This window comes from Lissotriton helveticus, chromosome 12 (assembly GCF_964261635.1).
Source record: "Lissotriton helveticus chromosome 12, aLisHel1.1, whole genome shotgun sequence".
Classification (NCBI taxonomy): Eukaryota; Metazoa; Chordata; class Amphibia; order Caudata; family Salamandridae; genus Lissotriton; species Lissotriton helveticus.
In genome coordinates, this window is record NC_136073.1 from 34,174,008 (window position 1) to 34,198,248 (window position 24,241).

Here is a 24,241-nt window from a genome sequence, read left to right on the forward strand (position 1 = left end):
TCCTTTATGGTAGTCTGGATCTTTTTCTTTTCTTGAGACATTGACACAGGCATATTTTGAGAATTCGATGGTAGTGGTAGATCCAATGTGCGTTGCGGTGGGGCAATCACTCTATGCCATGGTGTCTCCATCTCACTCACAGAGTCTTCTTGTGCCGTTGTGAAGATGCTGAGGTAGATGAATCTGCTGGCACACTGCTGGGGACAGGGCTGCTTTGCTTGAAGTTGTCACCCTCTTCTTCCTTAGCCTAACCTCCTACGATGATTGGACTTGTATCAATCAATCAATCAAAGACATTTATAGAGCGCGCTACTCACCCATAGGGTCTCAAGGCGCTGGGGGGGGGGGGGGGTGCCGTTACTGCTCGAACAGCCAGGTCTTGAGCTTCTTCCTGAATCTGATGGTTCTGGGCTCTCCACACCACCACAATCACATTTAGCAATGTTTTAAGGTGCTCCTTCCACTTGATTGCAGGGTGTTTTTTCATATGGGTCGTCTGGCCTCCAGTACCATAATGTGTACCAGGCTTATCCCGACAAATATTTGTATGGCAAATGGTGCATACTGCAATGTGCTCCCCATTTTTGGTAACCGTAAAAAAGTCCCAAACTAAGAGGAGTACTCTTTTACTGTGCCACTGCCAATGCCTGAAGAAGAACTGGAGATTGATGGGCATGTCATTGGTTGCGTCTCCGCTTCTCCTGAGGCAGGGGTTGGTGCAGAAATCAGCTGGGGCTTTGAAAATATGTGAGCTGGTGGCAGTGCTAACTGTGCCACATCCCTTAGAGCAGGTTGAATAGAAATGTCAGACTCATCTGTGTCACCATCCACCATGACTACCTTGTTGTCGTCATCCTCTTCATCATCCCCTTCCATAGTCTAAGTCTTTTGGGAACTTTTCTTTTCCCTTGCCTCTCCTGCTGTCTCCTGATCTCTGATATTTATTGTGAGGTCACATAGGCTTTACATGTTAGAAATGTATTGATGACGTTTTCTCCCTTTCAATGCTTTTCCGTCAGCTATCATAGGTCCATATAACCAATGGGGAAAATCTTTAATGACATGATTTAAGAGATTATGTTGCAAGGCCCAGGGCTCCAGTGTTGTTGTTGCATGATATCAAAAAGGTCAATCAGTTGAACCAGTCAACTGAACCAGTCCTGCCAAATTCCGCCAGCCAAAAAAAGATGTTATTGCATCCCTGCAGTCTTGAAAGGGAAAGGACGACCATCAGGGAGTTTGATTATTTGGGTTAAGATTTCCCTGTGTTGTAAGATCACATTTCTGAATTCAGATAGCCCAGATATTCTTGGACTATGTATTAAGGGCTCTTCCGGCAAACCTATCGAGATATTTAATTTATATGTGAGAGGAACAAAGCGGGGCAGACTATCAGCTACTCTTGCCCACTTGGGGGAACTATTGGATAAGTGCCCAGTTCAGTCAAGACTAATCATAGCAGGTGACCTTAATATCTCATTCGAACCTTTAGACTTAACCAATACAACAGGGACAAGCGAAGAAGATCAGATGTGGGGTGTCCCCTCGCTAGACCTGCCACCAATTAAGAGATGGTCGCAACTAGCTATTCAAGTAACTGCCCTAAACCTAGAGTATGGGCTGAGGGCAGCGAATGGGAGATCAAAATTTGATTCCTTGGGAGCAAACACCTTCAACAGAGCAAATAGTCCATCCCAAATTGACTATATTTTAATAGATTTGAGGCTATGGAGGAGTGTTGTTGACATGATTGTGGGTCACACAACCGACAGTGCCCATAACCCGCTTTGCCTAAGTATGAAGCCAGCGTGGGGTGGCACACTCAATGAGCGCCCACCTCCAAATATTTCAAAGAAGGTCCTCCCAAGAAACAATGGACATAGATTGAAATGGCAAAAGGCCACTGTCTGTGAAGACAAACTTTGGGGCCTACGGCAGGATCTGTCGGTGGGTATTTTTGAATTACAATCTCTACCCAAGAGCCAAGAATGGTTAGCAAATGTAGGTTCAGTCCACTCTTGTTTCTTTGATCAGATAGGCTCCTATTTTATCGAACCAGGGCATAAACCAAGCGCCAGAAAACCAAAAACGGACCAAGCATCCTGGTATGACAATGATTGTAAGACCCAACGGCCAAATCTTGCCTTGGCTATTAAATCTAAAGATACCATCCAAATCAGAGCCTCTGGAAGAAGCTATAAGGCTGCCATCACTCAAGCAAAGAAGGAGTGGGGCGAATCCCGCTGGCAGACACTTAAGGAAGCTTGTGCCAAAAAAGTCTTAAAACTATTCTGGTCCTTATTTGTTTGGGGGCTCCTCGGTCCCTAACTATATTGAAGCCCAAGTCTGGCATGATCACTTCAAAAAGCTTTACACTAATCCCACAGATACTCTCTGTGTGGAGACTATTTGTGCCCTCCCCTTCATATGGACTTAGACTTCTTCTCTCTGAAGTAGATTGAGGGTGCAATTGGGTGAATATTCCAGGCCAAAGCATCAGGGCCAGCCAGAATTCTGGGGGACCTCTTTTTATCTGACACCCGAATTGGGCCCGCTACATACTTTTTCTTTTTTAACACCATTGCAAGTGGCGCCTCTGTCCCAGGTTCTTGGCTGGGGGCGGAAGTGGTCCCAATTTACAAAAAAGGGGATAGAGCCCAGCCATGTAACTATGGGCCTATTAGCCTAATAGGCTTGTTGCAAAAAGTTTTTAGCAGAGCCCTCCTTCAGAAGATTTTGGCTTGGGCAGATTACAATGCTATTTTAACACACTACCAAGCTGGCTTCAGAGAAGTGACAGGGATCATTGAGCAGGTTTTTCGTCTAATATTGCTTTTTTTGGAAAGTCGTAACTATTGGTCAGGGTAGTCTGTATCTGGCTTTTATTGATTTGATGACAGCTTTTGATTTAATCCCTAGATCTAAGCTATGGAAAGTGTTGAATGACATGGGAATTCCTTCTCCTATCCTGAATCTAGTCATCCGACTCCACGAAAATAATTTTGCTCGGATAAGATGAGCGTATGCAGGGGAAGCTTACTGACCGCATTCCTGTTAGCAGGGGTGTTCACCAAGGCTGCTTCCTGGTGCCCACCTTGTTCTCCCTCTATATGATCGAAGTCATAAGCTTTTTATTACAAGAACCGGCTGATGCTCCGACTCTAGGGGGAGAGAAGGTAGTGACCCTCTTTTTTGCAGATGATACCCTACTGGTGTCTAAAACGCCGGCAGGGCTGCAGTTACTATTAAATAGATTCAACCATTTTTGTACTGCCCCGTGCCTCGAAATCAATAAGCATGAGCGCAAAATCCGCTCCGATCGCGGATTTTGCGGATTTTCGGCAAATCCGCGATCCGCGAACTCTCGCGGATTTGCCGAAAATCCGCAATCCGCGATCGGAGCGGATTTTGCGGTCAAAAGTTCAAGCGCGCCTAATTAACGATGGCGCCGGCAAGCTGCCAGCGCCATCCTGCAATAGTTACTTAATTAGCTTCAACAGGAAGCTCTAACAGATAAGATACAGCAGGGGCTCGAGCGCCTGCTTTATTTTAGCAGTTGGAGCTTCCTGTTGAAGCTAATTAAGTAACTTTTGCAGGATGGCGCTGGCAGCTTGCCGGCGCCATCGTAAATTATTTCAACAGTGGTGTCTTCTTGAATAAATATGAAGGGCAGGGTTCATTCGGGCACGACGGTCCTGGCACAAAAAAATAAACCTCAACAGGAAACACTTGCAAATATCAATAAAGCATGTGCCCTAGTTGAAGCTTAAATTCAGTGACTCATTCATCAGCCCAAAAATTAATCTGCTGCTCTGATCGGTCTCTGACCTTTTATACACACAAGAGGCATGCTCGCATGGACGCCCCGTCCGTTTGGCCCCGCCCACACACTCGAGGTGTGCACCGTCTTCCCGCCATTTACCCACTATGATGGACATTTCACTCAAGGGACCCCTGCGCACTTCGGCGCGATTGCATAGTGACACACACTTGGTCGCTGGAACTAGTTGAAGCGCAAATGCAGTGACTCATTCAGCAGCCCAAAAAAAACGTGAGCGTTGGGAGGCTGGGCATCTTTGACTTTTACGAGCGCAACCCCCGTGCTGTTCCTGTGACCAGGGGCTTCTGTCTCTTAATCTGCTGCTCTGATCGGTCTCTGACCTTTTAGACACACAAGAGGCATGTGCGCTCGCGTGGAAGCCCCGTCCGTTTGGCCCCGCCCACACGCTCGAGGAAGCCCCGCCCCCAAATCCGCAAATCCGCTGAATCCGCGGATTTTGCGGATCCACGATCCGTGAATCCGCTGAATCCGCGAATCGTGGATCCGCAAAATCCGCCCATGCTTAGAAATCAACACTTCCAAGACAAAAGTCATGGGTTTCAACCCTCACAGGTCATACAAGGGTAACCCAACTGTAGGAGGGATACCCTTGGAGAGAGTAAGTACATTCGATTATCTAGGGGTTAAACTTTTGGAGAGAATGTCTTGGAACCCCCACAAAACAAAAATGACATTAAACCACAAATGTGTAACGGGGGAATTAGCGAAAAACATCTTACCTTCCACACCAGACCAGTTGCCCTTGCTCTGCAGATCTATGATCTCAAAGCTGTCAGCTCTGCCCTGTACGGATCTGAACTGTGGGGATTTGAAAAGATATTGGAGCTCACTATATCGAAGCATAAATTCATAAGAAATCTAGTATTGCTGCCGCAAGTACCCCAATCTACCCACTTATGCTAGACATGGACCGAAGTCCCATTAGTGATATTGCTAAGCTTCATCCACTACTATTCTGGGCCAGAGTCAGGAAGACCCTGGAGTTATCATCTTATGCCGAAGCTATGGCAGAGGTCACCCGCTTAGATTTTTTTAACAAGGTGGGGTGATTGCGCAACAAAAAGAAGCCTGTATTTGGCATAGGGCTAAAAGAAGCCTGGGAAAATGATGATTCGCCCCAGCTTCGGAAAGCTATATTAAAAAAGCACTATTGGGAATGGATAGCACAAGCTGACATTGGCAGGGTGAAGCGGGGTAAACTAACTACAGAATTTTCACTCCATAAACAAACCAGACTTCTTGAATCCTATTTTGATCTAATACAAGTAACCCAAGACAGAAAGCTCTATGTCCAATTCAGGCTTGGCACGCTCCCTGAAAACAAGGTAAAAGCCAGATGGCACACTAAAGACCCGTGCCTCAGTAACTGTCTAGGATGCAAGGCTCCTGTAGAATCCATAGCCCATGTGCTGTTTGCTTGCCCTGCTTACGCATGTCTAAGACGGAAACGGATTAAGCCCATCTGCTAGCATCTGGGCACACAGAACTTTCGGGAAGCTCTCCGTATTTTAAAATCAGACACAAGAGATGTGTTTATTTGCGCAGTTGCTAAGTTTCTCGGCCACATGTGGGGTATGAGGTCAAAGAGGCAGGGAACATGTAGCAGTGTGGCTACTGGTATCTAAATGGCCTATCTCTTGATGCAATATATAGGGGATAAACCATCACAAACTGTTGGCCACAACCAAGGAGGCTTTTTACTGTACAATTACTACTAAGGCAATTTTGGGCTGTTTTAACATTGTGTACATACATTTATTTTTCTTCTTTTGCTCTTATCTTCTTAATCTTAATGATGTTCTGATATTTAATATTTTACATTTTTATAATTTTTTTGTACGAATGTGTTCTTACTGTGAATGATTTTATCAAGACACACACACATCCCAGGCAATAGTGGAATGATCGGATCTGCTTACCCCATGGTGGCACACTCCTCTCCTTTCCTTTCCCTTTTCTTCTCCTTTTTCTTCTCTTCTTTTCTTATCTTCATTTCTTCTCTATCCTCTTCTCATGTAGGACTAATCTCTCATCCTTTTTCCTCTTCCTATTGAACCCTGTAACAATGAGGCCTTTTAAATTTGTTGAGATACAAGCAAAATGCCCGGGCACATCTGTATGTAATAACGCCCATCATAGTTATGCTTTCTCCTACTTAGTCAACCCTATTCAGCCAAATACTCTTCTTTCTATTCAGATGTAACTCCAACAGCACATATAATGTTTCTCAATGTATAATTTTGTTGTACTGAAATTTTCAATAAAATTATTGAAATAAAAAAAAAAATGATGTTCTGATGTTTAATATTTGAAATTTTCTATAATTTTTTTGTAAAATTTTTTTCTTACTGTGAATGATTTTATCTAGTCTGGTGTATATGACACTTTTGAAGGCATTTTTTGCCAAAATAAAGAAAAATTATTGGATGGACCTGCTCCTACACAGGGATGCACAGCTGCTGCACCTTCTGCCCACATAGCGAAAACAAATGTACAGCGGTATCGTCCCGCAGCATCTCCTCATCCTCTCGAGTAACCAGACTCTTCCCTGGGTGGGCTGCTTCTATCAGGGAATACCATTTTGGGGCTGGCCCCTCTTTAGCTTTCTTAGCAGTACATGCTGGATGGGTGCAGTTAGTTGCTGGCAGCAGCAGCTCTCAAGCATCAGACCTCAGGAAGTAGAAACAGCACACGCAGGGGGCAGGAACCAGGCATGGGCTAGCAGCAGATCATTTGGGCTCTGTCTATTGCCAACCTTCTCCTATCCAGGTCATCTCACTGGTTTTGGACAAGCTTCAGGTTTTATCTGTAGACATGTGTAGTGTAGTGTTCATGAGCGGGGAGAGAGTCACCAAACACCTTGTAAAGTCTGTGCAGCTGAAGTTTATGACTGTCATATTGTTCTTGAAGTACAGGCTGGCCACAAGGGCAAATCCCACTTTATGTTATTACATTTACATCATGAGGATGTCTTAGGTCATAAGACAATCCTTCATTTCTTCTAATCTGGATCCCATTTCATGTCATGTGATTTTTTTGGGGGAAGTCACTGTAGGTCAAAGGTCATGTGATAATTTCTTTTAATGTCATCAGTATGGTAAGTAGTGGTTTTGAAGCATAAAAAACCCTACCTCTTTTTGGTCTAGGAAGGGCAGTCAAGCAACAGCCTTTTAATCAAGGACTACTAAGTGCATAACAATTCCTAACGTGCAGCTTCAAGCTGACCCACAGGCGCCTGGCGGGAACTTTAAATAAAGCACCTAAAAACTCTGGAAGCAAAGCAAAAATAAACCAAACACAAAGTCTTGAAAGGTTGGGGAGTAGACAAAAATCTGTCACAACTAAAACTCTGAATAAGTACTAAACTACTGAGTCTAATGAATGATTGATTGATTTAAGAATGATGTTTTACCAATGTAGGTTTCACGGACGCTCACAAGGTGCTCCCTGGTGATATTGATTTTCACTCTGAAAGACTAAGAGATTTTATGTGCTTTATTTTTCAATCTATTGGAATTTGTTTGTCTACCATGCTTTTGCTACTAAAAGACTTTATTCTGAACATAAACATTAAAAAATTACATCTTTCCAAAAGCCCCAACTATCTGGTCAAGTGGCTCAGGAGAGGATCAAAGTCTTCACTTCGAATCCCAGCGTCACCGCAGACCACTCGTCTTTATTCAGAGAAGTTGAACTGGAGTTACTTAAAACTTGTCCACTGGTTCATCAAGAGTCTTCGCCAGTACAAGTGCCTGTTGGTTAATTAATGAATAGTATCAGCTGAATACATTGCTCACCCCTCACCCTACCACCTTCCCGCATTAAACACTTCCTGCCCATTTCCTTTTGTCAGCTAGCCGGTGCTTCCAGTGCCAGTGCCAGAGATGTATTTTCCACCCTGGGTTTGGCTGTCAGCAAGCTACCTTTAGCTTCTTTATGTTGGGTATGTTGGCCCAACGAACCATGCACTATTCACTTGGTGCTATGCACCTAAACATATAATACTTTTTTACAGCAAAACATGAACCTGTTGTAATTACAGTATCTTGTCTTTTATTTTTAAACTTCTTTTATGTCTTGTTTATCATATATGCACTTCATCATTCTTTGTTATTCACAATCTTTCGATTAACATAAATGGTTCAAATCAAGTACGAGCAATGATTTCGCTAAATCATTGCTCGTACTAACAACAGCGAGTTCGATCAAGGCGACGTGGAAGATATGCACATTAGAGAAAACGGGAGAGTTGAATTGCAGAGATAGATAAAGTTTTGGAGAACCAGGAAGCTGGTGAAATAACGACATTAGCGGCTAGAGCATTGAATACACCATACTCAGGTCTTCCCCTGATGAAGGCACTTTGGTAGTGCCGAAATGCATTGGGCTCTCTTACAAAATGTACAATATTTTGCAAAGTAAATCATAACATGAATATGAAATGTTAAGAATATATTGATTGTTACTTTGAACCATTTATGTTAATCGAAAGATTGTGAATAACAAAGAATGATGAAGTGCATATATGATAAACAAGACATAAAAGAAGTTTAAAAATAAAAGACAAGATACTGTAATTACAACAGGTTCATGTTTTGCTGTAAAAAAGTATTATATGTTTAGGTGCATAGCACCAAGTGAATAGTGCATGGTTCGTTGGGCCAACATACCCAACATAAACAAGCTATAATTACCAGGGACTGACAAACCCAGTAACCATAGCACCAAAGACAAGTGTAAAACTACAGAGTGAACGGAGTGCTCCCTCATCCAATAAAACACTAGCAAGCTACCTTTAGCATGATCCCTGAGTATGCTCCCTGAGTATGCTCCCTGAGTATGTTCCCTGAGTATGTTCTTACATGTCTCCTGAAGTGGATGCACAAGTTTCACCAAACAATTGTTGCTCCTTCCTTAAGTAGCAGGTGGAGGAGTTAATGACTTCACATAAGACTTCTGAGGGCTTGCACATCAACGTAGTGTCCGGCATGCCATTCTTGCTATCCATCCTGTTGACCAATCAGAATCTACCCCCCCCCCCACACACACACCTGTCTGGACAGCTGTCTGCCAAACCTTTTCCACTATTTTAGGTATTTGTTTTGTTCCACTGGAAAAAAGGTTTGCAGTCTGTCTCTTGCATTTCCTTCCAGATTTGTAAAAGATGGTCCGCTTTAATTCCATGGACAACGAGCGCCGCCTTGTAGGGACAGGTCTCATATTTCAAACCAGCAACGAAGAAGAGACGGCTGTGTCGCAGTTTGATGTTGGCGGCCACTGCGAGCATCCCCAAATAGACGTCGTCCAGTGGGAATACTGGCAGCTTGAGAGAGGCATGGTGGAGAGCTGTCACGGCCACCCCTGGCACCAGGAAGCCGCCACCAGACACAAAAGGTGGATACTTGCAGAAAGGGAATAGGGAATCTGTGACCTCATACTTTCCACTGCGCACCACAGGAGATTGGCGCTGCACCCATCCGTGAAGGCAGCAGGAGGCATTGTCGATGGTCTTCACGTACTTAATCAAAACGTCCGGGTTCACCAACATATCATCATCACCTGTAGACAATAGCAAAAAAAGGCAAATGGTGACTGACCAGCAGTACATGAATATGATGGAAGTGACCAAATGGGATGTGTGTGCGTAGTATAACATTTGGTTTGTACCCCTATATCCTAGCTTTCACAAATCAACAATCCATATAAAAGTTAGACCAATTCGATGAAAACATTACTTAAAATTCAATTGATTAATAAGTCAGTTTAACTAAAATGTATTCATTATTATATTTCTTACTATTTAATATCAGTAAGATACTTCATAATATGATGGAGCATGCATGCAGCCAAACCTTAAAATACTTTGGGGCAGATCTACAAGAAAGTGCCCCAGCGCGGCACCACAAGCCCTTTGGCTGCACCACGCTGCAGCACTTTCAGAGCACAGGAATGCGACATATCTACAATGATATGTCGCTCTCCTGTGCTCTCTCCTGCGCTGGTGCAGAAACAGCTGCCATGCGTCGGTGCAGGCACCCTTGCACCATGATGCAAGGATGCCTGCGCCATGGGGAGATTGCTTTTGGGAAGGAAGGGGCCCCTTCCTGCACAAAAGCAATCACTGCAGGCATTTTCCTCTTTCAATGTGTGCTGTAGAATGCAGCACGCATTGAAAGAGGAAAAAGAGGAGACATGAAAACATTTCTCATCGTTTCGCTTGGCTACGCCACCCCTATGGTGGCACAGCAAACTGACGCATTTCCAGGTTTACTATTTCTCGTAAATCTGGAAATGCCTCATTGGACATGGGTGTTGCGTGTGAACACCCAAAGCCAAGGCTGGACTGACTACCGGGCATTTCGAAATTCTGCCGAGCTGGGGGCTGCTTGCACTGCGGTGGGGGCTGATTTCGTTCATGGAGACTTGCGTGGACATCGAAATAATTAAACGAAAACTAATTTTGTTCAGTACACGCAGGTCCCCATCAACAAAATCAGCCCCCAGCTCCGCAGCATTCTATAACGCCCGGTAGCCAGTCCAGCCCTGCCCACAGCAACAACCATGTCCCGCCCCAACACGGAAATGCTGCGTGAACAGGGGAGATATTTACAAGCACAGGTTAAGTCACTGAGGGTGACCTGACCTTACCTTTGCTTGTAAATATCGCTTAACAGGCTGCACCACCGGTGCGTCACACAACGTCATGCACCGGCAGCGCATGGGGCTTGTTTAACTGCTCCCTTATTGTACATTTGTTTAAACAAAGCACCTGATTAGGCTGAAGCGTATTATATTTATTTTCGAACTATAGCCTCATTGCTTTTAATAATGTTCAAATCTCCTATTCACACAGTCTTAAGAAATCATTTCACCGAGCCCTGGAGTAGAGAATGTATCAACTGAAGGTATTGTAAATGATCAAACTAACCAAAAGTTCAAGTGTATATTCCAGTAGGGAAATTTCGAGCCCAGCCCCTCTTGGGAAGAGGTTATAAGATGGTCCTCAGATAGATTCTAAATGTCACCAATTCAGAACACAGATAAAGATACCCAATTAAAATGTCTGCTGTCAAACCTTTGGTGAACTTGCTTTTTCTGTTTTAGGGGATAAGTAGTGGAATTCCTTGCCCTACCATCTTCTGCAGATTCCTACCTGCTTCTCTAGGATGAAAACAACAGTTTACAAAATACCTAAAATAATCTAAAATTTAAGTAAACAAGACACAAGTCCCCTATGCAATTTACCAACATAGGGTGGTATCTTTGCACTGCCCTTAAATTAGGGGAATTCAAAGACTTTTTTTAATCTCCTTTTAAGTCTGCAGAATACGTGGCAACCTGGCTCACTTTGCACATGTTTTCATTGTGGAACATGCACTTGAAAATATTTCGCTTTTGCTACAACGTATGTGGCATTTATCCTTTTTTGAAAACTAGAAAAACTTCCAGCTGACCTGTTTTTCTTCTATTTAGGCCTGTTAAGGCTCCATAGGCTGACCAATACTGAAATCAATCAAACAGAAACCTGTACATACTGTTGTTTGTCTTTTTTTTTATTGTAAACATGTATTTATATGTTTTTCCAAAGGTAATTTCTTTTTCCATTTGATAATACAAAATTATATAATTAAAAACATATTATGAAACAGCATATACACCAAAGACAATATGTCCATATAATCACACATTAAGTGATAATACATCATAAGAATTTCCGTTGCGGTGTTGTGGATTGAGAATTAATAATAAAGGGTCAACGCACATTTCAGTGGGATTTTTAATTTATATCCACTTTCATCAGGACCACCCCTTTAATTGATTTGAGGTGAGTGGGAGAGGTTATCTGAAAAAGAATAAACATTTTGTTTTCTAAGACTTCTGCCCAACAGATCATACATCTTTTACAGAAAAATGTATAAAGAGTCTCTAAGGTTTATCCAAGAAAGAATGAAACCACCACCAATAATCACACTGTCAAAAAAGTAAAGGATATTAGAGACAATAGACCATAAACCACCACCGTCTGAAGAGTGATTAAAAAATTCCTTCCCTTGCATGCGACACCTTCAATGCCAATATTACAACGAAAAAATTATCTCTCGAACAGAACAGCTGTGATACGTGGTAGCATAAGGAGCCCAATACCACCCTAAGTTATATTACCCAGAAGTACAAGCGACTGACCTATGGGTCCCCACAGCTCACTATAGCCAGCCTTATAGGGTTTAAATGCGTTCACCACACAGTCAATAATTCTACCTCTATGTTTCTATACAAATGTGTCCAGTTGTTGGCACTGATATCCAAGATATACAACCTGGGAAGATGCTAACAAAAATCATACTAAGGAGACTAAGAATCAGAAGAGACAGGCACTAAATATACATATTAACAGAGTATTGAATTGCTTAATTTAATGTGTCTAGGTCTTAACTTCGATTTATAAGCCTTCAAGAATGCACAGATCTCCAAATGCTCCAACTGCGAAGTGTTTGCTAAGGAGTGCTATTGAATCACAGATGCCTGTGGAATGGACGGTAAGGTATCTGAGCTATCACACATCCTATATATGCAAGTGTGATTTCTTAATAAAGTATTTATTGGTCTCTGAAGGCTGATATTGCAACGCAGCCGTAATGCATCCCAGTTTTGAAAAAACATAACACTGTAACTATAAGCACCTAGGCCCTATTATCCCAGTCAATGACTCTGACTCTGACCTCCCGACCAAGGAGGGGCATGTACTGAAAGAATGATTATGTTTAGATCCCTGGGATGATGGTGACTCGCTCTCCTGGCAAATTGCACTCATAAGTTGTATCCTAGCTAACGAAAATTCTATCTCAGTATTCTGAGCAGGAATAATGTTAAATGGGCAATTAGCAAGTTAGCTAGACCTATTCCAACGAATTCTGCATTATTCAGTAAAATTAAGCTCAGAAAATATTTGATGCAACACACCAAGGAAGAACTAGACCATAATTTCTCATGATGTAAATCAAAATCAAAATTTAGCTCTCCAACGTGTCACTAAGTATGTTCCCCCAGTTACACCAACTGTTTGCCCTCAAGAGATTGCAAAGCAATGCTGGTATTACGATCAAAGCCAGCGATAAGGGTGGGGATATAGTTGTTATGGATACACATGAGTATACAACTAAAATAAAAACCATGTTAGCAGTCACATAACAAGCGAGTCAATTCAGGAGTATTTTTTTGCCAAATTTAGTAATCAGATTGAGAAAAGCACAAAAAAGCCATGCAAGAAGGATACATTTGTCAAAAAGAATATGAGTTTTTGAATGAAGCTAATCCTCTGACTCCAGCCCTATATGGAGTGCCTAAAACTCATGAGGATTTCAGAGACCCGCCTTTGTGACCAATTGTTTAATCCAATAATGCCAGCACTGAACCATCATTCAAGTATGTGGATACCTTTTTTGTGAATGTGCCCTTTAATTCAGAGTGGGACGTATTAGTCATCCTTGACATAGAAGATTTCTATACTAATATCCCCCAGCAGGAGGCAATAGAGGCAGTGACAGCTTTTCTTGCTAGAACTCCAGGTGACTGTCCAGATCTTTTCATCTTGAAATGTCTAGAATTAGTGCTTCTGAACAACTTCTTTGAATTCAACTGTAATACCTACCAACATGTCAAAGGCACCAGCATGGGAGCATGATTCGCCCCCAGTAAAGCGAACATCTATATGGGGGAGTACGAATGCAAGCATATCTTCAATGAGTTCTTTGAAAATAATAATAATAAGGGGTGTAGTCGGGGCAAGATGGCCGCTACGAGGTTGTAGAGGGCAGTCACACATCACTCCCTCTCCCGAACATAATGATGGGGGTATAGTCGGGGCAAGATGGCCACTACGAGGTTGTAGAGGGCAGTCGCACATCACTCCCTCTCCCGAACATAATGATGATGGATCTTTAAACTGGATATGCTGTGTTTTTTTGGGCTATTTCAGGGTCAGGAAACAGCAGCCAAAGTCCGGGAGCAGTGGCTACACCGAGCGATAAACATTTCTCTGAGATCGCTTAAAATATTGAAAGACTGCTGGAAGAATTGGCACGGCGAGGCAAGAACCTACAAAGCAGCCTGGACAATGTCGCAGCAGTCAAGGCAGGAAAAAGAAAAAGAGAAGCCACTATCGACCCTTTCTAACACATCAAAGGGGTTAGGTCAAAAAGATAACTTAAACATTTCTGGCAATACGAAGTTGCCCCCAACGAGTAAGCGGTCGGCTGCTCTTAACAGCGCGGCAGTAAAGGCGCTACAGAAAAAGGCTGAGAGGGAAAAGAAAGCGGAGATTAAAACAAAGCAGCCGGTGGAAGAAACTCGAGGAGCGTCGTCGTCAGTAGGCACAAAAGTACATTGGAATAACAGCGCGGTTAATAAAGACACCGCTTACCGGCAACCCACTTTAACGGAGTCCTTCGCTGTCAAACCCCCCGGCCCCATCGGCCTCGGAACTACAGCAACATCAGCAGCCAGGAATACGGGTGATCAACCTATCGGCGGGAACGCTGATTCAAGCAACACCGTCCTCGAGGACGTAGGAATCGTCATCGCTAGGCAACAGGACGGAGGAAAGGGCGCTCCACTCATGGTTGATATCCAGCGCCTCTCGAACAACAAGAGGTGAGCGGGGGCATGCCGGCGTGGGCAGAGGCTGTGCAGACGGGGTCTGAGAGGCCCATCAATGTTCAAATGATGGGTGCACTGCTGCAGGTCGAGGCAGGGCTTGGCAGCGCAAAGATTGCAGGACCTGACTGGGGTAGCTTAGAAAGCCTGGCATCACAGAAAGAGAATGGAGAGTATGTTGGAGAAAAGAAAGGAGATAGAGGGGGGGGCTCAACCGAAGGGGACAGGTTCTACTCGGTTAATGAGGAATCGGATTTATCACCCTCTAGTGAAGGTGAGAGCTTCACAGAGGACAGCTCAGACTCAGAAGTAAGCCCTACGGGCTCGGGTGGCAAAAAAAACATGCAAAAGAGAAGGAAATCTGGCGCCAGACGACTAGGGGGTGACTCCCCAGCAAGCATGAACAGGAAACTAATATGGGACTATTCAGCTACCTCCAATATATATCAAGAAAGTAACCACACAGGAGGGGCAACAGCAGGAGGTAGTAGCGAACCCCCCCACAGCATGCCACATTGGACTTGTTGTTCAGCACAATAAAGCAGATGCAGGGGGAAGCGAGAGCAGAAAGTAGGAGGGCTAGGCATGCAACCAAAAAGATACAAGGTTCGCTCCGGAAAATCAACAAGAAGTACGAAGCAGTGGAAGAAAGAGTGGCTCAGGTGGAAGAAAGATCTGGCAGGTTGGAGGATGATGCAACAGAATGGTAGACATTTAAAGTGGATCACGAGAAGGCAGTGGAGGACCTCCAATGGAAGATGGAGGATTTTGAGAACCGCCAGAGGCGCAACAACGTTAGACTGCTAGGTCTGGCGGAGGGGGTGGAAGGGCAGGATCCAAGAGGCTACGTCTTTAAATTACTGAAGGGTGCTTTCCCCGAGGCGCAGTGGCAATGGGAATAAGAGGTCCAAAGAGCACACAGGTTTCCACTCACACTTAAGAAAGGGAGAGATGGTAATCAGGATAACCAACCAAGGGCAATGCTGATTTTTCTGGGGAACTTTTTTGCAAGGCAAGAAATCATGGATAAGGCCAGGCCAGATAAAAAAAAACACATGAGGGGGTCACGTTTTTCGCAAGGCCGGATTTCTGCCATGTGACAGTAGAAAGAAGGTGGAAGCTCAGGCAAATGATAGCACCCTTCCAAGGTCAAGGCTCAAAAGCGTACCTATTGTTTCCGGCAAGACTAAAAGTCATTACTAGAGGGTATACTAGGATGTTTTACTCAGAAATTAAGGCTATCCAGGTCCTAGAGGAGCTAAAAGATCAGGGAAGGGGGCTGAGTAGAGGGAAAGGCCCTTCCACAGGATCATAGGGAGGACACAGCATTCATTAGGCCAGCAAGGGAGAGGGGGAGAAGCGACACTACAATCTATAGCAGCCACACATAGGTCATGCATGACCTATTTGCCAGTAGTAGGGGGGAGGGGAATCAGAAGGAGGGGGAGCTCCAGGGTGGGTGGGAGGGTGGGGAAGGGGTGGGGGCAATGGTGATGACACGGTAGCTACAGCACAGCACACGAGAATACAGGAACACTTGCATTTAGCACTAGTTGAAGCAGAGAAAATGAGGGGGAAATTGGCATACAGAAAGGAAACACCTAACAAATACAGATGGCATTAAGGATTGCTTCAATAAACATACGCGGTCTTAATGATGGAGGGAAAAGGCAAAAAGTGGCCGCAATGTTGAGAAGATTAAAATTTAATATAGTATGTCTCCAAGACACTCTTATTCCCTTGGTAGGCCGTAAATCTGGAGCCGGTAAGGCCAGCCCCTGGTACGACGACTCACTGCGGGCACTGAAGGTCTCTTGTAGGCGTGCAGAGCGGACCTGGCGTGAAGCCTACAATAGCACGAAGAAAGCCCTTTACCTGTCTACTGTGAAAGTGTATCACCGGGCGGTATGTAGAACTCGTGCCGCATTTTATGCCGCACAATTCAGGATTAGCTCGAACCCGGCTAAGGCTATCTTTAAGGTACTGAAAGACCTTACTGCCAAAAAGGTAACAACGACGTACCAGAGCTCTGTTGAGCACTGTGAAAAATTGGCAGAGTTCTTCCTGGAAAAGGTGAATGCCATTTATCGGGCCTTTCCGTCGGCCACTCCCTCGGCTAATCCATCTCCTAAGCCGTTACCATCTGAGGGATTGCATTCATTGCCTACTTTAACAGCTGATAGTCTAGTCACATTGGCTCGTCAAGTGAAGTCCGGGTCCCCAGAGGATCCACTTTGCCCAGATGTGTTCAAGGACCTGGCGGTACATGATATCTCACCGCTATGCTCTTTGATCAACTCGTCATTAACATCGGGCGAGGTTCCACTGAGGTGGAAGCGAGCCATGGTTCGGCCGATCCTTAAGAAACCCAGTCTGGACGGCAGCAAGCCTGAGAGCTATCGGCCGATTTCACTCTTGCCGTGGCCGGCTAAGGTTACGGAGGCGCATGTAAATGCTGTCCTCTCGGAACATCTCCGCAGCGCAGATTTCCTCGACGCTACGCAGAATGGGTTTAGGGCTGGTCATAGCACGGAGACGGCTCTGCTTTACATGGTGGAGCATCTTCGCTCCGTGCTTGACGCGGGACAAACGGCAGCGCTTGTGCTATTAGATCTGAGCGCTGCCTTTGACACCGTCTCGCACCCTATCCTTCTGCGGCGCCTAGAGGAGGCTGGGGTCACCGGTATCGCTCTCCAGTGGTTCCGGTCGTTTTTAGCCAACCGGGCCTTTAGCGTGACCGTCCCACCGTATCAGTCCAAATTCCATCCGTTGAACCTGGGGGTCCCCCAAGGCTCCTCGCTGAGCCCTACGTTATTTAATCTGTACGTAAGGCCGCTAGCTGAGGTTGTCAGGCAATGGGGTATGACGATGGTGTCATACGCCGATGACACCCAGCTAGCGGTTACGATCAGCGGGGATGCCGAAGTAGATGCTCCCAGGTTTCAACAAGGACTGCGGGCGGTCGCCAGCTGGATGACGTCCAACTGTCTCCAGCTGAATGCTAGTAAGACCGAGGTCATGGTTTTTGGCAGACAGCCGGAGCTATGGGGAGAGAGATGGTGGCCTGGGGATTTGGGTCCTGCCCCCATCCCAGTCGCCGAGCTCAAGAACCTCGGGGTCTGGCTGGACCCTTCCCTTACGTTTGTGTGCCATACCAAACGCACAGCAGCATGCTGTTTTGGCATCCTGCGCGGGCTCCGTCCAGTGCTCAAGTTCTTCGATGCCTCCACCAGACAACTCATGATCCAAGCCACTGTCACCTCCAGGCTGGATTATGCGAGTTCCTTACTGGTTGGTCTGAACCAGGCAGAGATCGGGCGCTTACAAAGGATACAGAACGCCGCAGCTAGAGCGGTGGTAGGCCTCCCCAGATTCTGTCCCACTTCTGGTACCCTGCGGTCATTGGCTCCCGGTGGCTCAGCGGATCCAGTTTAAGGTCCTCTGTGTCGCCTATAAAATTCTGAAAGGGTCCCCAGCAACGATTCTCATGGCCCTCCTCGCCCACTACAACCCAGCTCGACCCTTAAGATCTGCGGACCTAGAACTAGCTGTGGTGCCGCGTTTCAAGCGGAGTAGAGCTGGAGGACGCTCCTTTCGAGTGCGAGCGGCGGTCCTGTGGAACTCCCTGCCCCCGGCGATTCGTGCTATGAGGGATCTGATTTCCTTTCGCCGTGCGGTGAAAACCTTTTTATTCCCTTAGCTGTTTATTTTGTCTTTTTTGTTTAGTTGTGTTGTGCAGCTGCCTTGTCGGGCGCCAGGACGCTCCTTAGCTGGAGCATCTGTGCGCCAAATAAAAAACGCATAACATAACATAACAAGAGACCCATACCGAAGGGAATAATAAATATATGTTGGATCAACTAGGTCTTGAGGTACTCGCTTACACAAAGCAAGGTACTAAGACAAGAGGGGTGGCCATTCTAGCTAAGAAAGGAGTTTTTAAAGTTATAAGGAAAAAGAGGATCAGTGGGGGAGGTGGGTATTGGTGGAGGGTGATTCAGGGGTTGGGAGATGCACAATTGTTTCTATTTATGGATCCACGGACGACGAACCAGACATATTTGAGTTTCTTGACTTGGAGCTACCATTGTGGTCAGAACCGGTGATCTGTTGCGGGGATCTCAATATTAATGGGCTGGATGGGCTAGGCACAATACATGGGAGGGCCTATGGGGGACGAAAGAGGAGGATATATCAGGCTATATGTAATCTAGCACGACACAATGCTTTAGTCGATATGTGGGCCCAGAGTAACCCGACACGGACAGGCAGTACATACTACTCTGCACCACATAGGACTGTGGCTAGGCTAGACTACTTCTTTCTTTCAAGCTCACTGGTAGGCAGTAGTCGGTTGGAGAGGCTCCCAAGGCTATTGTCAGACCACAACCCACTCGTCTTAACGATAACATTTAGTGAGGTAAGGAGGAAAGAATACTCCTGGACTTTTGAGAGGGGGCTTCTAAGGGAAGAAGGATACCTTAACCATATGCAGGATTGGATTACATTTTTCTGGGAGACTAACAGGGGAACAGCCACTCCGGGCACCACTTGGGACGCATTTAAGGCTGGAATCAGGGGGGAAACTTTGAGCTATACTTTACAAAGGGACAGGCAGGAGAAGGCTTGGCTGGACTTGAAAATTAAAGAATTGACATACTTAGAAGATCTCCTTGTCGGCGCTATAACAAATCATGAGACTCTGGAGGACATACTACTAAAAATTGAAATATCCAGAGCAGAGGCTAGCGAAAATATAGCTAGAAAGGCGGCAAGTAATTACCTTTCCAAAAAAGAGAAATGTTATGAATATAACGAGAGGGTAGGCCACTTACTAGCAATTCGAGCGAGACAAAATCTGACAGCAGGGGAAATAAAATAAATTAAGGATGGTTTAGGTGGGGTTTTGAATAAGGTGGAAGACGTTAGGGAGGTGTTTAGAAAATGTTATGAAACTCTGTACGATCAGAGCCTCAACAACTCAGACTCAGAAATTAATGATTATTTGGCAGATATACCACATCCAGTATTGAAAGAAGAGGGGAAGGTGGAATTAGATCTCCCACTTACGCTACAGGAAATACAAACAGCAGTGAGCAACCTACCCCCAGGGAAAGCCACAGGCCCGGACCAAATCCCGGCAGAATTTTATAAAACATTCTGGGACACACTAGGGAAAGATATGTACTAGACCCTTAGGCAGGCACAATTAGGGCACTCAGTCCCGCAGTCTTGGGCAGGCGCAGACATTATAGTCCTACTTAAGAAGTATAAGCCCCTTTAGAGCCGGGGTCCTACAGGCCGATTACCCTGATGAACTCAGATGCCAAAATCTTTTCGAAATCATTGGCACAAAGACTAGGTAGGGTGATAGAGAGCCTGGTTAGTGCCACACAGCATGGCTTCATCCCAGGAAAAGGGACAACCCAACATACAAGACAAATGATCACCCTGTCGGATGCCGCAGGAGTTGCAGGAGACCCTGTCACGGCCATATTCCTGGATGCAGAGAAGGCCTTCGACAGGGTCAACTGGAACTACCTGTGGAAGGTTATGAAATGGTTTGGTATTGGCGGGGGATTTACCACGGCAATAAAGGCTCTGTATGTGGCTCCGTCCGCTAGGGTAAGAATTAATAAAGGATACGCAGAGGAAGTCCAGATAAAACGTGGGACAAGGCAGGGGTGTCCAGCCTCACCTCTTTTATTCGCCCTGTACTTGGATCCTATTTTATGAAGGTTCGCTGGCAACAACAACATCATCCCAGTCATAATGCATAATAGGGAATACAAGGTCTTCGCTTACGCGGACGATGTGGCAATCACTACACCAGATCCAGGGGGAGCTATTGTGGAAATTGAACAGGAGGCTACGAAATTCGGGGCGGTCTCAGGGTACTCGATCAACAAAGGGAAAACGCAGATCGTACAAAATAGCTTTACATCATATCAGGATACTAGGGTAATACCCGCGGCACTTTACCTAGGAGTTAAAGTAATTACTGACTAAGATAGGCTGGTGGAGTTAAATATGGAGCCCTTATTAGCAAAGGTAAAGAAAAATACGGAAAGAATGCACAATCTACATCTAACTTTGATGGGCCGGATAAATGTCATAAAAATTATCACATTCCCCAAATTCTTATATATTTTTAGGGCCATACCATTATATGTTTAGCACGTTTGGTTTAATAGGTTGGAATCGATAATCAATGGGTTTATTTGGGCACAGGGCAAGACTAGGAGAGCATATCGACACATGACACTCCCCAGAGAAAAAGGGGGATGGGGGCCCCCCAATTTTAAGCTTTATTACTGGGCAACGGCCCTGCAGTATTTCCGGGGGATGATAGGGGGGGAGGAACAGGCCAAGGGGTTAATAATTTTGCCTTCACAAATGTATATATTGCACTGCTGGGTGGGGAGGCAGAGAACGCTTTCTTAAATGATATTGATTTTAGTTACTTTATGCACACAAGGTTTAAGACACTAAAAGCAGCGTACACTATTTGAAGGCAGTCGCAAAAAAGCTAGGTTTAGGAAGATATAATAGGTACACTTGACTATATACAAACCATTTACTTCCAGGGGATATCTTTAGGGACACAGTTATGAGGGAATGGGAGAACAAGGGTATTAAGAAAGTTGGGGACCTGTGTGACCAAGGGGGCATTTTCCAGTTTCAAGAGCTACAAACAAAATTTAATCTGTGCGGTAGGAGCTTTTTTAAATATCTGCAGGTGAGAAGCTATTTTGCAAATAAGCAGGGAGGTGCACTAGGATTTGGCCACTGTCGGATAATGGATTATATAGAATGCTGTGGACAATCCGACAGTTATATGCAGAATTATGCTTGCTCAAAAGCGATGATAGGGATAAATTTGCCATAAAGTGGGTAGAGAAAGTAGGCGCCCCTCGTGAGGGCTTACAGGGTTCTTTGGATTTGGGACATACCGTCTTATGCTCAGCAACGTTACAAGCACAGCATTATAAGACGATATACTCACTTTACCACACTCCCGCCAGAATAGCACAGTGGGGCGGCACCTCTGGAATAACTTGCCCGCGCTGTGATGCAAGCAATGCAGATATTGTCCAGATGTTTGCAGAATGCCCACAATTGTATTCACTAAGAGTGTCAATTGAGAAATTTATGGAAGGATCATTGGGGGTTAAAGCGGTAATGTCACCTGTATTAATAATGCTTGGGGTGCCGGGTGAGGAAGAGGGACACCCTAGGGAATTCCTATTTCTGGCCATGGCAATCTATCGAATCTGTATCGCGAAGGCGTGGCTCGATAGAGCTCCACCTACCTTTCTTTCAAATCTGGATTGCTAGGCTACTCTCTAGTTATAACCTAGAAAAAGCAATCTATGACAGGAAAGGACGTAGAGGTAGGGCACTTGGTGGGAAAATATGGCATCCGGTAGAACGATGGAGAGAAGGACTGGTCACAGGTGGGGCATCTGCAGGTGTACTTATACAGACAGTATAGTAGTAGGCACAGTGAAGCTATTAGGGGGCATAGTTATCACCGTACATGTCTGAATTGGATCTGCGTGAATGGTAGGGTAAAACAATTCTGTCAATAATTTTGTTTAATTTACATTTGTATATCTCCTTTCTTTCTTATTTTTAGGACCTTAGGAAATAGTAAATGCATATGTTAAAGTAGGAATATGTAGAATGTACAGTGTTAAAGAATATTATGTTATACATGATTTGACTGTGCTGTAACACTCTTGTTGGAACATGTCTAATTTATAAAAATTTAAATTTTACAAAAAATAAAAATAAAAAAATAATAATTAATAATAATACAGAAGCTTATAAAGCGCAACGGCTACCTCAATCAGAGGTGTCCCGGCACTCAAGCAGCAGGCAGTACACACATAGAGGTAAACACACTAAAATTCGGGCCTATTCAGACCTAAAGAGCCAAGTCTTCAGTGCTTTTCTGAAGTAGGACTCTGAATCAGCCTGGCGGAGATACCCAGGCAGTGAGTTCCACAATTTGGCCGTTCTCACTGAAAACGCTCTGCCCCCCCAAACGGGCTTTCACAAAGCGGGGTGTGCAGAGCAAATTTTGTGAATTTGACCTCAGAGATCGGTTTTGCTTGTAGCTGTATAGCCTATGTTTAAGGTAACCGGGGCACTTTCTTCTCAGGGCCCGGTAGGCCAGAGACATGGCCTTGAATTCAATTCTTTTGGCTACTGGGAGCTAATGTAGCGCAAGTAAATGCGGAGAGACATGATGTCAAAAAGGTATGCGTCTGATCAGTCTCGCAGCTGCATTCTGTACTATCTGAAGGCATCTGATCAGATAGTTAGGAAGGCCAAGATAGAAGCCATTTGCGTAGTCCAGCCTAGATGTCACTGTGGCATGGACTACGGATTTGCGGAAGTGTTCAGGTAGGTAGTGCAAAAATTTAAGGAGGTTTCTCAGTTTGCTAAAGCAAGTAGCAGAGACCTGTTGAATTTGAGCTGACAAGGAGAGATCCACTTCACACCTAAGTTTTTAATATTAGTAGCGGGGTGAGGGATGCGCCCATTTCTGATGGCCACCACAGATCTGGTGCCGTCGCTGAGCCTTTTCCAAAAAACATCACTTCTGTTTTTTCCACGTTAAGTTTTAACTTGTTATTGTTCATTCAAAGTGCTATATCTCTCAAACAGCCCTTAAAGTGCTGTCTGCTCCTGAAAAGAGAAAACCAACTGTGTGTCATCAGCGTAAGCAATCGCCTTCACCTCCCAGTTGGCAATCAGAGAGAAAAGCAGAGCCAGATACAAATTAAAAAGCAGAGGTCCCAGCGCTGAGCCATGCGAAACTCCACACCAAAGGGGTTTGGGCTTTGAATCAAATGGTTGTAGGGCGACCTGAGTGCGGTTGCTCAGATATGATGTCAACCAGGCCAGCACCTTTCCCCCAATTCCCATGTCCCGTAATCTCTGAATCGGCATGGAATGATTGACCGTATCAAGTGCCGCAGATAGATCCAGGAGCAACAGCAGCGCTGATGCCCCTGAATTGGCTTAAAAAAGGACTGAACTACCTTAAAGACCTCTTTACTACTGTGGTCTGCCTTATGAATACTAGTAACTATGTAATTTCTCCTGGCTGCTGTTAGCAGCTTGTGAAGTTCCTTCAGTGCATTTTTATGAATTGCTTTCACTAGTTCGCAATACCTCACTCTCCACTGTTGTTCTAAATGTTTGCACCTACTGCTGACTTATCTAAGCGAATCAGAGAACCAAGGTGCTGAGGGAGATTGTCTAAGAGATAAGTATGGGCGGAAAATTCGTTCCGCTCGCGGAATTTGCAGATTTTCTGCAATTTTGCGATCCGCAAATCTCGCGAAATTGCAGAAAAATCAGCGAAATCGCGAGTGGGACGGATTTTGCAAAACTGAAGTACAAGAAGCACTTACAGGGTTACAGCAGGTGCCCAAGTTGAAGCTAATTTCTTTGTAACCATTTACAAAATGGTTACAAAGAAATTAACTTCAACTTGGGCACCTGCTGTAACCCCTGTAAGTGCTTCCTGAGCGGCGCCTCCAGATTTCGTTGCCTACTTGCAACTATTCTCTGACCCTGCTCTGACCCTCGAAGCAGGGTCAGAGAATAGTTACAAGTATGGCACAATGCTCCTGTTACAAAATTTAAACCGCAACAGGAAGCACTTACAGATAAGGAAGCAGGTGCTGGACTTGAAGCTCAAATTCAGTAACACATTAACCAGCCCCAAAT

The 24,241-nt window shown here is 44.9% G+C and overlaps 1 protein-coding gene across 1 annotated transcript in view; it reads right to left on the minus strand.

The window, feature by feature from the left end:
* Positions 1-8,930: 8,930 nt before the first annotated feature.
* The window catches only part of LOC144799325 (beta-1,3-galactosyltransferase 5-like), a 76,841-nt gene continuing 61,530 nt past the window's right edge, over positions 8,931-24,241 (minus strand). Inside the window, exon 2 of the mRNA XM_078670573.1 lies at positions 8,931-9,400. Within this exon, the coding sequence (XP_078526699.1) occupies positions 8,931-9,400 (470 nt within the window). The remainder of the gene's footprint in view (positions 9,401-24,241) is intronic.